The sequence below is a fragment of the Pyxicephalus adspersus genome, chromosome 1 (assembly GCF_032062135.1).
Source record: "Pyxicephalus adspersus chromosome 1, UCB_Pads_2.0, whole genome shotgun sequence".
NCBI lineage: Eukaryota > Metazoa > Chordata > Amphibia > Anura > Pyxicephalidae > Pyxicephalus > Pyxicephalus adspersus.
Genome location: NC_092858.1, coordinates 123,436,056 through 123,448,627, shown reverse-complemented (window position 1 = coordinate 123,448,627; position 12,572 = coordinate 123,436,056). Strand labels below are relative to the sequence as shown.

The following is a 12,572-nucleotide window of genomic DNA, read 5'->3' as shown; positions in this document are numbered from 1 at the left end:
TACATAAGCATAAGAATGGTAATCAACAAATAAGCAGCAAATGGGTAATAATTACAACATGCAGGTCATAAACAGGTCATTGTGACAATATGTGACACTAAATAGGCTGTCATTACAATATGCAGGCATCAAACAGGCAATTGTAACAATATGTGGTCAACAGTCATTACAAGAGGCTTTTTTCCACACAAATTGGTCTGCTATATTAAAATAAATGCTCCTAACCCTCAGAAATAAATTAAAACCAATTTCCCAAAATGTTTTTGCTCATTGCAAACAGGTGGGTGGCTAAAAAAATGTACTGTATATTAAGTCAGTTTTTGCTGTCTTATATACAGAAATGTTTCTGTTGTTTCTAAGCCATCTTCCTCGCTTAGACCAACAGTTATCTATAAAAATAAAAATAGGTGAATCCTGCAATACACTGCCTATCCCAGTGATAGATACCTTTAATGTGAATAACTGATACAATGATTATTTTATTAACTCATGATGTGTGTCTTGTGGTATTCAGTTACCTCTCTGAAAAAAGAAGGTGAGAGTCCCCCTCCTTTACCAGAACGCACACCTGAATCCTTCATTGTAGCCAGTGAGCTTGGTAAGTGATGAATAATATATAATATATTATTATAAGTAGCTAGCACCTTATATGTTAATAAAAAATAAAATAAAAATGAAATAAAGGAGTTTCTCCAAATTTGCTGTGAAACAAAAGAAGAACATCTGCTTTTTACATGTTTTTATAATTGTAAACATTGACAGAGCATTTATCTGTTTCAGTACAATATGGCCAGTTGAGTAATACATTCTATTTTAATTTTTGTTCCAAAACTTTTTCCAAAACTCCAATTTTTTTTTTAACTAATCAAAAACTCTGAATACATGCTGAATATTATCATGTAACAATAGTTATATACTGCAATTATTACATTAGCTGTCCATATCCTGATATAGAAGTATCCTTAATAAGGACCCGTTGAATACATCATTTGTTTTTGAAATCAGATTGTAATTTGCTTCACTAAAATCGTGCATCTACTTGATTCTGTTCGGAATTTTTGTTCTGTTCCCGTTACTCTTTGCACTCCTGGACCCTTCCACTCAGCCCTTTATTAAGGCTTTGGAATGATCTTTAGTTTGGTGTAAAAAGTGAATCCTTATAATGTGTAATATGATCTAGTAATGATCTAGTAATAGATGTAGGTGTTAATTTATGAATTTTCTTACTAGAGGAACCACCACAAGAGCCTCCACAACTACAGCCTAAAGTGCAAGACAAAGTTCCAAGTGTAAAAATTGGCACATCACAGGAATGGGCTGGTGTATCCCAGTTTAATGCTGATGATTTCAGACTCAAGGCACGCAGTAAGGTATCAGTATGCAGTACACTAGAAATATATTGTATTGATGTTTCAGTTATTCACAAGACTATGAATCACATTATGGGGTTAGAATGTGAATCACAGTATGGGGTTGAAAATGTGAAGACTCACACATCTACAGTCTCTATCAGTTTGTAGATGTTTTTTAGGAATAAACTATATGCAGACCTTATATGCTGCCCTATTTTTAGGGTTTAGTTCCAAGCGATTTTGACAAGATTCTTTTTAGGATCTGCATGCAGCAATTTTGATGCAAATTATGTGCAGTAAGGTGGCATGAAATCCAATGTGATCATCCTAATACTGAATTCTAAGCACATTTTGGAAAGGAGTGCTTTTGACCCACAAAAATCAAGCCTTCAGTTCTAGAAAATCTAAAGTACAATTATAAAAATTATTAGTCTGACAGTGTAAAAATACATTCACTGTATTGACTGACAAATATTATTCTTGGTATCACCAAAATATATAGTAACTTAAGCAACAACAGCAACATAAAGCAATACACTCTTCTTAAGAAATACTTTCACTATATATATATGTATTTGTAGCTAACACATAGTATAATTTATTTTTGTTGTCTTTTTTTTAGAGTGTAAAAGTAAGAGGGTCAAGGATGGGTAAGTAATCATTTATGACATGCAGTACTAACCATACATTAACGTTATGTTGTTAAACTAGGTTATACTATTTTTAGACTCGCATTTTAGTCATTTAAAAGCTAGTCTCTGGGCAAAATCTATTTTCATACCACCCCTCCCTCCCACCTATTTTTCTTGCCTAGATATTATTCTTTGTTCTACAGCAATTTTCAAAGGAATGTAGGCAAGTACACAATATCAAGGTGTAATGTATATTTATTTAGTGAATATAAAGATGTAAAATATCTACAGAAAAGATTACCAGGTCAACAAGCACTGATGGAGACATCAACATACAAACATAACCAAACAATCCTACACAATAATGCAATTTTAAGCATATATCAATAATGTCAATTATTTTTTGTTACTGAACAGTTGAAGTATCAGATAATTCAGTTCCAATTGTTTGCTTGGTCAAAACACAGCTATTTCTGCTCCTCACCTTACTCAGTCCTCTATTAGTCTTTTGGTCTTCCCCAGGTCTCATTACATGGATGTGTTTACCTAGTCTACCTAGTCTACCTTATAGAATCTGGACAGATTCGTTGATTTACATTTCAATGGATAGAAATTAACACTAAAATGTAACTGAACTTGATTTTATTAGTTATAAAATTATTAAAATGACCATAACAACCCACCACCCACCCTAAACCATTCTGCATGTCCATACATTTTCCTTACCTTGTAAAGGAAGGTATGCTCATCTAAATCCATCATTCAAGTCCCTTGACAGCCTTACCTATGCTGCTCCTTCACCTCAGTTCTGGCTGCCATATTCCCTGCAAAGACCATCAAAACCTATGGGTTTTTTTTGAGGCAGTAGACAAAAATTTGCAATGCTACTTTAAGATGTATAGTAAAAATATAAGTTTTAAAAAAAAAAATTAAAAACACAGGAATCAATTACCGCTCATCATATGTACTAGTTAGTTACAGATTATTAGAGTGGACCTCTGGATGAAATAGATCTCTATGCGTTTCACAGCCATACAATCCACCTCATCAGGAGGTCCAGAGAACTACCCCTTCTTATTGTTAGAAAAATATCTTCATTTATCTTTTTTATTGACTATCTCCTTCATGCTGAGACAAGCTAAGGTTGTTCCCCCAAGCAATGGCCCTGACGCAGAAACGAGGAGGGGTCACAGGGCTCCCAAAAAATCATCAAATCGAGTGAAACACGAGTGATCGAGTGATTTTAACAATCAATGACTCCAGTGACTTAGCTTTAAAATCATAGTATTCAACCACTGCATTCAGAGGAAAGCACACATTCTCCTTATCAAGCTGGTTTGTTCAAACCACCATACCAACATTCATCAGTGTATACAGGGCGACCACACAAGTCCTAGTCCATTCCTCTATGTAGATACCATGTACAGGGCCTTCAAATCAGAAGTGTACTGTATGTGAATGCATATTATTATTATTGTTATCAATAATAAGTAGTATTTATATAGCGCCAACATACTATGCAGCGCTGTACATTAAATAGGGGCTGCAAATGACATGCAGATACAGACAGTGACACAGGAGGAGGAGAGGACCCTGCCCCGAAAAGCCTACAATCAAAGCATACTAGAAACTTTTTTTTTCAAAGCATATTGTTTACTTGGATATGTTTTGCCTATTCTTTACATTACTTTTTATTTTTGTCTTTTTAGTTCAGTTTTGTTAAAAGTTTAGATATATGATATTATGCATCTAATGTCTAGGAATACATTTGCTCAAATAGAAAGAGATAAATATTTAAATCATACACAAAGTAGTTACATACATTCTTTATGCTTTAAATAATTAATGAGCTTCCTTAATGAAGAGCTGCAAAGAGACATAGTGATTTACAGAGTATTTTAACCATAACAAGTAGTTTAGTGGGTTTACTGAAGTCAGAGCAGTAAAACGTAGTCTATAGTGTAATAAATTATGAACAATGGTCTTGCCCTAAAGAAAATGTGTATGAGTATATAGAAAAGACCTGCACATATTAAATAACCTTCCAGAGCAACATGAGTGCTTCAGAATTCTTTTGTGCAAATACAAACTTCAGCTTAGAAAGTGTAGCTCAGGTCCATCATCTTCCAATTTGGTCAGTATCTAAATTCAGTATTTATTATAATTAATTATTCTGGAAATATAGTAAAGGTATGTTTAAATGACTATAGATGCTTGCTATACCAATCTGCTTTATATAGGGACTGGTACACCTTAAATCCATGTGTGTGTGTCTTAAATAATCTTGCTGTGGTTTGTGCCTGCTAATAAGAAAAAATTTTATGTCTTAGAAAAAGCACGAGATAGATCAGCTTCTCCACCACCTTTACCAGAAAGAACGGAAGAATCCTACATTATTGCAGAAGAAGCTATCAGTAAGTACTATGCAAAGTATGTAAAAAAGTAAAAATATAAAAACAAAATGTAGTGGCAGATAAACCAAAGTAAAGATGTTTTATTTAAAGGGGTATTCCAAAATTGAAGAGTTTGGACTAGGCATGATTTGGTCAACTGCCAAATTGACCATTCTGGGAATAGATCTCCTGTCGTACTTTATAAGGGTATACTTACTGTATATATATATATATATATATATATATATATATATATACTGAGAACATTAGTTATGTACAAACTATTATATATATACACACATTATTTATTGGGCTGTATACTTTGCGTTTATTCCAGCCTATAATTGGCTTGCTGCCAGTGGGTAGGCATGCTGTATGTAATCTAAACTGAAGGACTGTGCCCTCTATAAAGCAGTTGCCAGGAGAGTTAGAAAACCACGATTAACCCATTCTACTGTATCTAAATCTTTACCTGGTTTTCTATTCTGAAAAAGGGTGGGGAGGGTTAGCACATATGTTATATATTTATTGCTGCAGGTCAAAAAGTCAAAAATTGGAGTTTGATTTGAGTGCTCGCCAAAACAAAAAAAAAATAGAAAATCTTCGAATAAGAATATTTGTTTCTAGCGACAACCATGTGAGAGCATTTATCTCAGTTTGGAAGAATTTTTTTAGCTTCTTTTTGCACCTTAAGGACAGCAGGTGAAGCGAAGTCCACCCAACGGGATGAAGATGGCAAAAAAACCTGACGTTATTTATCCAGTTTCTACTCTTTTTTGAATATATAAAAAAAAATATATAATTTAGTTATGCTTTACAGGAAAGTTGAATAGGAGTACAGGGGTTGTTTACAAACATATTGGGCCTGATTTATTAAAGCTCTCCAAGGCTGGACAGGATACACTTTCATCAGTGAAGCTGGGTGATCCAGGGAACCTGGAATGGATCTGGTACAGGATTGAAAACATTTGCTAACAATAGAAAATGACTTTTGAGGAATCCATTCCAGGTGTGCTGGTTCACCAAGCTTCACTGATAAAAGTGTATCCTCTCCAGCCTTGAGAACTTTAATAAATCAGGCCCACTGTTTCCACATGCCCCAAATACTGACCCTATGAGATTTCAAGAAGCATTTGTCTGCCTTTTATGCCCTCAATGCCTTTGCCTCTTTTACTGTAGCACTTTTCAGCATTTTCTGCAACCTTCTCAATCATTTTGATGACAACAGAGACTCTGTTTATAAAGGATCCAGCTGTTTTACACCTTCGAAACTTAATATTATGTGTTGTGACCTGTATACCAATCATAAATACAACAATCTTTAGTTATACAGTTTTGATTTTGAATCCAGACAGAAAACGATGTAAGTGCTACACGTTTAAAATATGTCTTGTCCTCTATCAAAATAATAACTAAAATTGTGAAAACACAATAATACCAAATAACATTTTTCACATAAATTATTATCACACTTTGCAATCTGTCATCTTTTGCTATGCTTCTATAAAGAAGTTAAAACAAAAACAGAAAATAGGAAAAATGCAAAATATTATTAAGGTTATACACACAAAGATGACAAGCTTTTTTTTTACAGATATGGACTACAATGTTTCTAATACTCCAGACCCTTCACCTTCCACAGAAACAGAAGACATTGGTTCTGTCCCATCTTCAGAGCCTGCAAAACAGATTACCAGGAAAAAGGTCAAATAATTTAGTAGCACTTCTCTTGGAAAGAGTTATGAAAATATCAAAATGCCTTTATGGGAGGGTGTTGGTCTGAAGCAATGGGCTCTCCTAGGCAGACTTCCTAGTTTATGGTGATGCTGAGCCTTTATGATTACATTCAATAAATTAACCTCCCTGGCGGTATGATTAATGAGGTTTTTTCAATGTAAAAGCAGTACATTTAAAAATCCTCATTATTTTAAATTTCCCACTCGGCCCCTCCTACCTGCTCAATGGTCCCGCCCTCCAGCACAAGACTTGCGAGCAGATGCCCGGCCGGCATCTGCTTCCCCTTGGCCTCGTGTCCCCAACGTTCACAGGCCAGGGACGCAGATCCTGACCGGGCATTGCTAGGGGAAGAAGATGCCGGGCATCGCCGAAGGACGCCATGGACACTGCTGGAGGATGCTGCTGGAACATGGGTACCAGGTAGGAGTATTAAACTCCATGGCAATTCCTCCCCGAGTATGGCTCGGGGTTACACTTTTGGTATAGTAAGGGAGGTAAAGCAGCTGGTCTAGGATAGTAAGGTTGGGAAGGAAAGGACTAGATATGTCGGAACTGCAGCTCCCAGTGCTGTGAAATCAGAATAAGGATTTTTAGTACAGGAAAAAAACTTGTATAACTTTACTTTTAGTAGACAGTCAGCCCTGCTGGTACAATTAAATTGCCTGAATTAACAAATCTTTAGAAATCTGGAGGTGGGGGGGGGGGGTCTTTAAAACTTTGCAGGATGGACTCTGATGGGCAAGCCAGCTAATAATGCAGAGGTAGAAGAACTGAGCATTACTGGGAGACACTGCTGGGACCAAATATCTTGGAGGAGAACAGTATCAACCAACAGAGAAATAAAATTATTACCTGCTCTAGAAAAACACAGCGACTTCCCATATCTATGGGCTGCCTAATGCTTGCCATAAACCTGACACTTTCCTTTATATTTAGCTTTCAACCACTTGATTTATTCACTTGACACATTTCCAAACATTAAAACCTAGGGAAAATTATTAAAAAGCCTCTCTAAGTGCAGATAAGGTGGTTTTGAATCCACTTTAATCATTTGGTACCTGGAAACTGGGAGACTTGTAAGCACCAAATTATCATTAATAGCATATAATTTAGTAATGCCCAACACAACATTTGCTCACTGAACTAAAATTAATAGATCTTACTAGAAACAAGCTTATGTGAGCAGGCTATAAAGCATTTAAATCTTGGGCAGATACCCTGGTATATTTTTGGTATAAAAATACAATGTGTTCCTTGATTTTATTAATTGCTAATGTTAAGAAAAAGGCAGTAGTACCACAGCCTTAGGAAATTGTTTATTACCATATCTGAGCTATCCTAGAACAAAGATTTTCTGGATCAACTTGCTATATCAGCAAGTTCAATTTAAAGCCTAGGAGTGAGTGGAAGTGTTAGAAGCTGCAAGGTGCTGGGCTAGGTGTCAAGTAAAATACTTACAACGGATACCATGTTTAATTTCTATTAATAGAGCTTTAAAATCAGTTAGAGTGACACAGCAGGTCTTTATTCAGTGATCAGTAAAACAAGTGCCAGTTTGGTTTGGGTGACAGAGGAAAGCTTCATACAAATTCAGGAATTTCCTTGCTCCAGCGTAGATGTTTGCTGAGATAGTAAGGTAATAATAGACATTTCAATGTGCATCAAACAACCAATAGTAGATTCATTTAGAAATTTGTCATTTCTAATAGCCCAAATAATTTTGTGCATTAATAATGCATGATTTGACTACGCTCGTTACTGTTACTAGTTGTTTGTGCAGTGTTTAAAATATTTATTTCTCTTTCTTTTTTCCTATGCAGAGTTTAAAGATAATGAAGAATGTAAAAAAGAGTAAGTCTTTGCTCTAAATCACAAACACACCTAAACATTCTACTTTCATGTAAATGTAACTGAAAGTTTACAAAAGTCTACAAATACCCCAGATCCAACTGTCCAATAATTTAAATCTCTGATCAGTCAAAAGACCCACATTTTGTTTTTAGGATTGCAGTGAACTGACTGCGTGAAGTACAAGGCTCCTGTATGGATTTATAAAACATATCATCCTGACCATTCCATCAATAAAGCAGGGCTGAACCCTGTGTATACTTGCCTGTCTCTGTTCCATTACAGGCATTGCCACCTCCTACTTTTTCTCTGCATTACGATCTTTGGCTATTTTGATTGTCTGGGTTGGGATAACATAACTCCTGCATGCACAGCTCAGCAAGTTTTGGCTAGGCATCCATCAGGCAGGTAAGAACACTTACTGAAGAAGTGACATCGCCCTTCCCTTTCTTCAGTAAGGACTTGCCTGATACTTTGAACTTTAGTTCCACTTTAATTGATCTATGTTACAATCAATTCTTTGACACACATACAATTATTTTTTGATTTATCAATAGCAGTTTGGGCCAAAAGAATCGGCTGGATTGTTATGTCATTACTGACTTGCTAGAGTTTAACTTTCAAGTAAAGGATCTATGGTTATTAATTTTATTCACATGGCATTTTAATTCTTTCATAGATGTTTGCAGTTTGACAAAATCAGAATCTGCTTCTTCTCAGCCAAGCGGGCCCCTTTCATTTCTACACTTTGGTATGTGTTTTGTTATTATTCTTGTTCAATGACTCTGATAACAAGCACAATGACCACTGCAATTTCAATCATCTTCAGTTTGTAGAAGCTAGTAGAATCCATTACTTGTTGATCAGTTAATTAATGTTGGGTATTCCTCCCTATGCATTGTTGTTTCCTTAAAACTACATTTTTTATATGTATCCACATGCATTGTTATCAGGGCTTTTTTTCCCATTGAATGCACGGGAACGCAGTTCGCACATTTTTCGACCGATTTTTGTACGGACCAAATCCGTAAATGTCCGAGAAGGGGAACAGCTGTCAGTGAAAATGACAGCTCAGCCTGTAAATACAGAGTGTGCATGCGTGCTTCAATACTGGACAGTGGCTGAGCAGCCTAAGTGGGAAGGGTGATCCTGTGCAGCGTTAGCGGCATGACTGGTGACAACATTTGAGGAGGGCCGGTTGTTTAAATGTACCTGACAATTTCCCGCTGACACAGTGATACAGAGCCTTCTGTTCACGGTGCAGTGATACATGCCGGCCGTGCTGCGGAAAAGGAGAATTACAACTCTAAAGCCAAAAAGGCTAAAGCCATGAAGTCAAAATGATTTCCTTACTCTCTTTTCATCACATACCTCTATATGGAGTGCTCTCTGGGGGAAAGGTCTGGCACAGTATCTGGAGGAGGGGGGGGGGGGGGAGGACAGTGTCGGGACTCTGGAGGATTAACAAGATCTGAGTTCTGGCACCTTTTTTCTTACAAAAAAAGCACTGATTGTTATGCATATTTGTACTTTTAACATGATTCCATAAATATCTATATATGTATTCATGTGCAGTCATGTGTAATTACACTACTTTTTTGGGTTCAGTCAGCAAATGAAATGTTAGTTAAAGTTAGGGTTGCTATGGTAGGGGCTGGTTACTATGTACTGGAACACATCAAATTGCATGTTACGTGTATTTTGTATGTGCTGCAAATGCCATTATTAATGTGTACAACACAAAAAAATGCAACACGTTTCGCTGATAGGCTTCTTCAGGGGATTTGCTGAGACCGTTTATCAAACTGTACGATGGAGTACATAGTATCATGTCATAATTTGATCATATAAACATAGGTCAAAATATAGATAACAGAAAAAATAAATAATAATGAATACACATTATAGTAATATCTTACATTGTGTATTTTAATACCTTACATTGTGTGTTTTTCTTACAAAAAAGAAAAACACACAATGTAATTACTATAATGTGTATTTATTATTATTAATTTTTTCTGTTATCTATAATTTGACCTGTTTATATGATCAAATTATGACATGATACTATGTACTCCATCGTACAGTTTGATAAACGTCTCAGCGCATCCCCTGAAGAAGCCTATCATCAAAACGTGTTGGGTATAGAGACATTCTTTTGCTTTTTCTTGAATAGGGATTTTTATGTCCAGCTAACTGAAATCATCTCCCATGAAATAATAAATGGGAAAGGCCAATAAAAAACATTTATTGATTGTATGCACAAATTTATTGTTATTTGTTACAAATATTGATTTACAATATAACCTTTATTTGCCGCAGCTTTTCCTTTTTTTGGATCCTTGTATTACACTTTAAATAATGACAGCCAAGTAACTAGTATTATGTGACCTCCATATTCCCTCAGTACAGGTGTCCTTTATACAAGGATGTTGAAAATAATTCTTTTCCTCAGTCAGTAGCCAGTTTTGGTGAGACCAGGCAGCAGTTGGCCTGTCACTTGATGCCAGGGCAGGAAACTAAGTTAGTTCTTATCATTCTGGTTTTTAATATGTTTTCGTTTTTCTGTTTCTAGGATTTGGGAATCGTTTTTCTAAACCAAAGGGTCCCAGAAATCCACCACCAACATGGAACGTGTAACAAACGCCTACAACAGGCATACTGGAATCTCTGTGACTTCCTTTTTGAAATGTCAGTTGACAGTTAAAAAATGAAACTGTACAAAATACAAATAACTGGAAAAAATATATTCACAAAAATGTATCCATGACATATCTTTTCTATGTTTGGGCTTATATGTAATAAAATAAATTAAATCTACTGTAATGCACTTCACCGAAAATCAAAAAAATGCTCTTGGTTTTTGAAGTATTTTATTGACCACGTGGAAAAATGTGCAAAAATGATGGCATACAGAGGTTCCAAAGTTAGGAGATCTATTAAATATGTGTACTAAGACCCTGTTTAACAAAGACTTCAGAGTAGCTGGCACAGCACCTGGATATCTACATAAACATAAGCCACAATAATTAATTAAACCCAACCCAATCTCTTGACCCTGGTATTTTTCAGCCATACATCCAATCATTTAAATGTCTGGGCAAGCCTTTGTAAATACCTAAATCCTTTTCTGCTCCAGGAGAGTTGTGCATTTCCTAATATCTTGAGCTAATATAGGAATTGCCTAGTATATTGCAGTGGATGATATAAGGCAAGAATAAAAGATTCCCATTTATCCAGTATTCCTTTAAATAATGCCACCTAGTTTCAAATAGTATTGCAGTAGGATTTTAAAATACTCCAGTGCAATGCTGTTAACAAGTGGACCATGTAAGAAATGGAAAAAAGTATACCAGTCGAATTGCATTGAACAATGCTGTCAATCTAACACTGGAGGCTTGGGTATAGGACAGTGCACATAAATGACCCCATTAGTAAGCTGTCGTTCCTTCGTTGTCCAGTCATTGGGAGGGTTGGACAGTGACCAATCTGTGTTTAACTGCAGGGACATAGCTATGCTATTGAGCAGGGTTGTCTGGATCACAAAACTGTCCTAACAGAATAGTGTGTGTGAATTAGGCTGTGTGCCTACAGTTTAGTAAAAAGCACGACAAAAAGGCCAATGTCATTATTGACTATATAATTATAGTCTAATAGTAAATTTAATTATGAATTATTTATGTTGAATAAACATATTTGAAATACAGAACTGTTTTGTGTTTGTAACTTTGTTTAACTGCCATTTTGATAATGTGGTTTTACAACATTTAATAGCCAGAAATGCATTTAAAGGGACCAATGGTGGAGGATCAATCATTCTCATATACGATGTAAACCTGAAAGGTTCTCCACCAGGGAATGTTTAATGTATGTCACTGCTTACCTCCACTATACCCTAGTTCCTCAACTAGTGAACTAGGAACCCCCCGAAGTTGCTGGGGGTTCCTTGAGCAATGAGCAATTTTTGCCTCCCAGGTCAGTTAAACAGACACCAGTGATTTTGATTGATTGAACTATCTGTAATGGTGACATTCTTCCCAATGGCCAGCAATGTAATAAACGTTCTTCCCATTGACCATCATGCTAATGTACTTTGAGATATGGATATAGTAAATATAGCAGGGGTTCCTAAAGACCTGACGGTTATTTCAAGGGTTCCCCCACGTTGAAAAGTTGAGAAAGGCTGAGTTTGATTCATGAAGGCCATGCAATTAATAATTCCAAGCTAAACAATGAAATAGGAATTGCTAGAGTAGGTGATTGAGTATGTTAATTGCGTAACTAAAGCTGAACTCTGGGAAAAGCATTTGTTGTCCACATAAAAGAGGTATGTGTATTCTTATTAGTAGATTGTGGAGAACAGCACTTTTCAACCAGGGTTTCTCTAAAGGTTGCTAGGGGGTCATTGAGCCATAAGCAGTTTGCACCTTTCAGGTCATTCTAACTGACACCAGTGATCTTGTTGGTTTTATAGGGTGTCGTTCTTTCCAATGGTTAGCAATGTAAGAGGCATTCTTCTCACTGACCACCATGCTAATGTAGTGTGAGCTGTGTAGATAATAATAGGGGTTCCCTAAAGAGCTGAAAGTTATTCCAAGAAATTCTGGTGT

At 36.0% G+C, this 12,572-nt stretch overlaps 1 protein-coding gene across 1 annotated transcript in view; it reads left to right on the top strand.

The window, feature by feature from the left end:
• Nucleotides 1-11,671, top strand: part of PTPN22 (protein tyrosine phosphatase non-receptor type 22) — a 59,458-nt gene extending 47,787 nt beyond the window's left edge. Inside the window, exons 12-19 of the mRNA XM_072413362.1 lie at nucleotides 515-598; nucleotides 1,231-1,370; nucleotides 1,975-2,002; nucleotides 4,315-4,398; nucleotides 5,972-6,081; nucleotides 7,935-7,965; nucleotides 8,642-8,713; nucleotides 10,538-11,671. Of these exons, the coding sequence (XP_072269463.1) occupies nucleotides 515-598; nucleotides 1,231-1,370; nucleotides 1,975-2,002; nucleotides 4,315-4,398; nucleotides 5,972-6,081; nucleotides 7,935-7,965; nucleotides 8,642-8,713; nucleotides 10,538-10,602 (614 nt within the window). The 3' untranslated portion in view covers nucleotides 10,603-11,671. The remainder of the gene's footprint in view (nucleotides 1-514; nucleotides 599-1,230; nucleotides 1,371-1,974; nucleotides 2,003-4,314; nucleotides 4,399-5,971; nucleotides 6,082-7,934; nucleotides 7,966-8,641; nucleotides 8,714-10,537) is intronic.
• The last annotated feature ends 901 nt before the right edge of the window (nucleotides 11,672-12,572 follow it).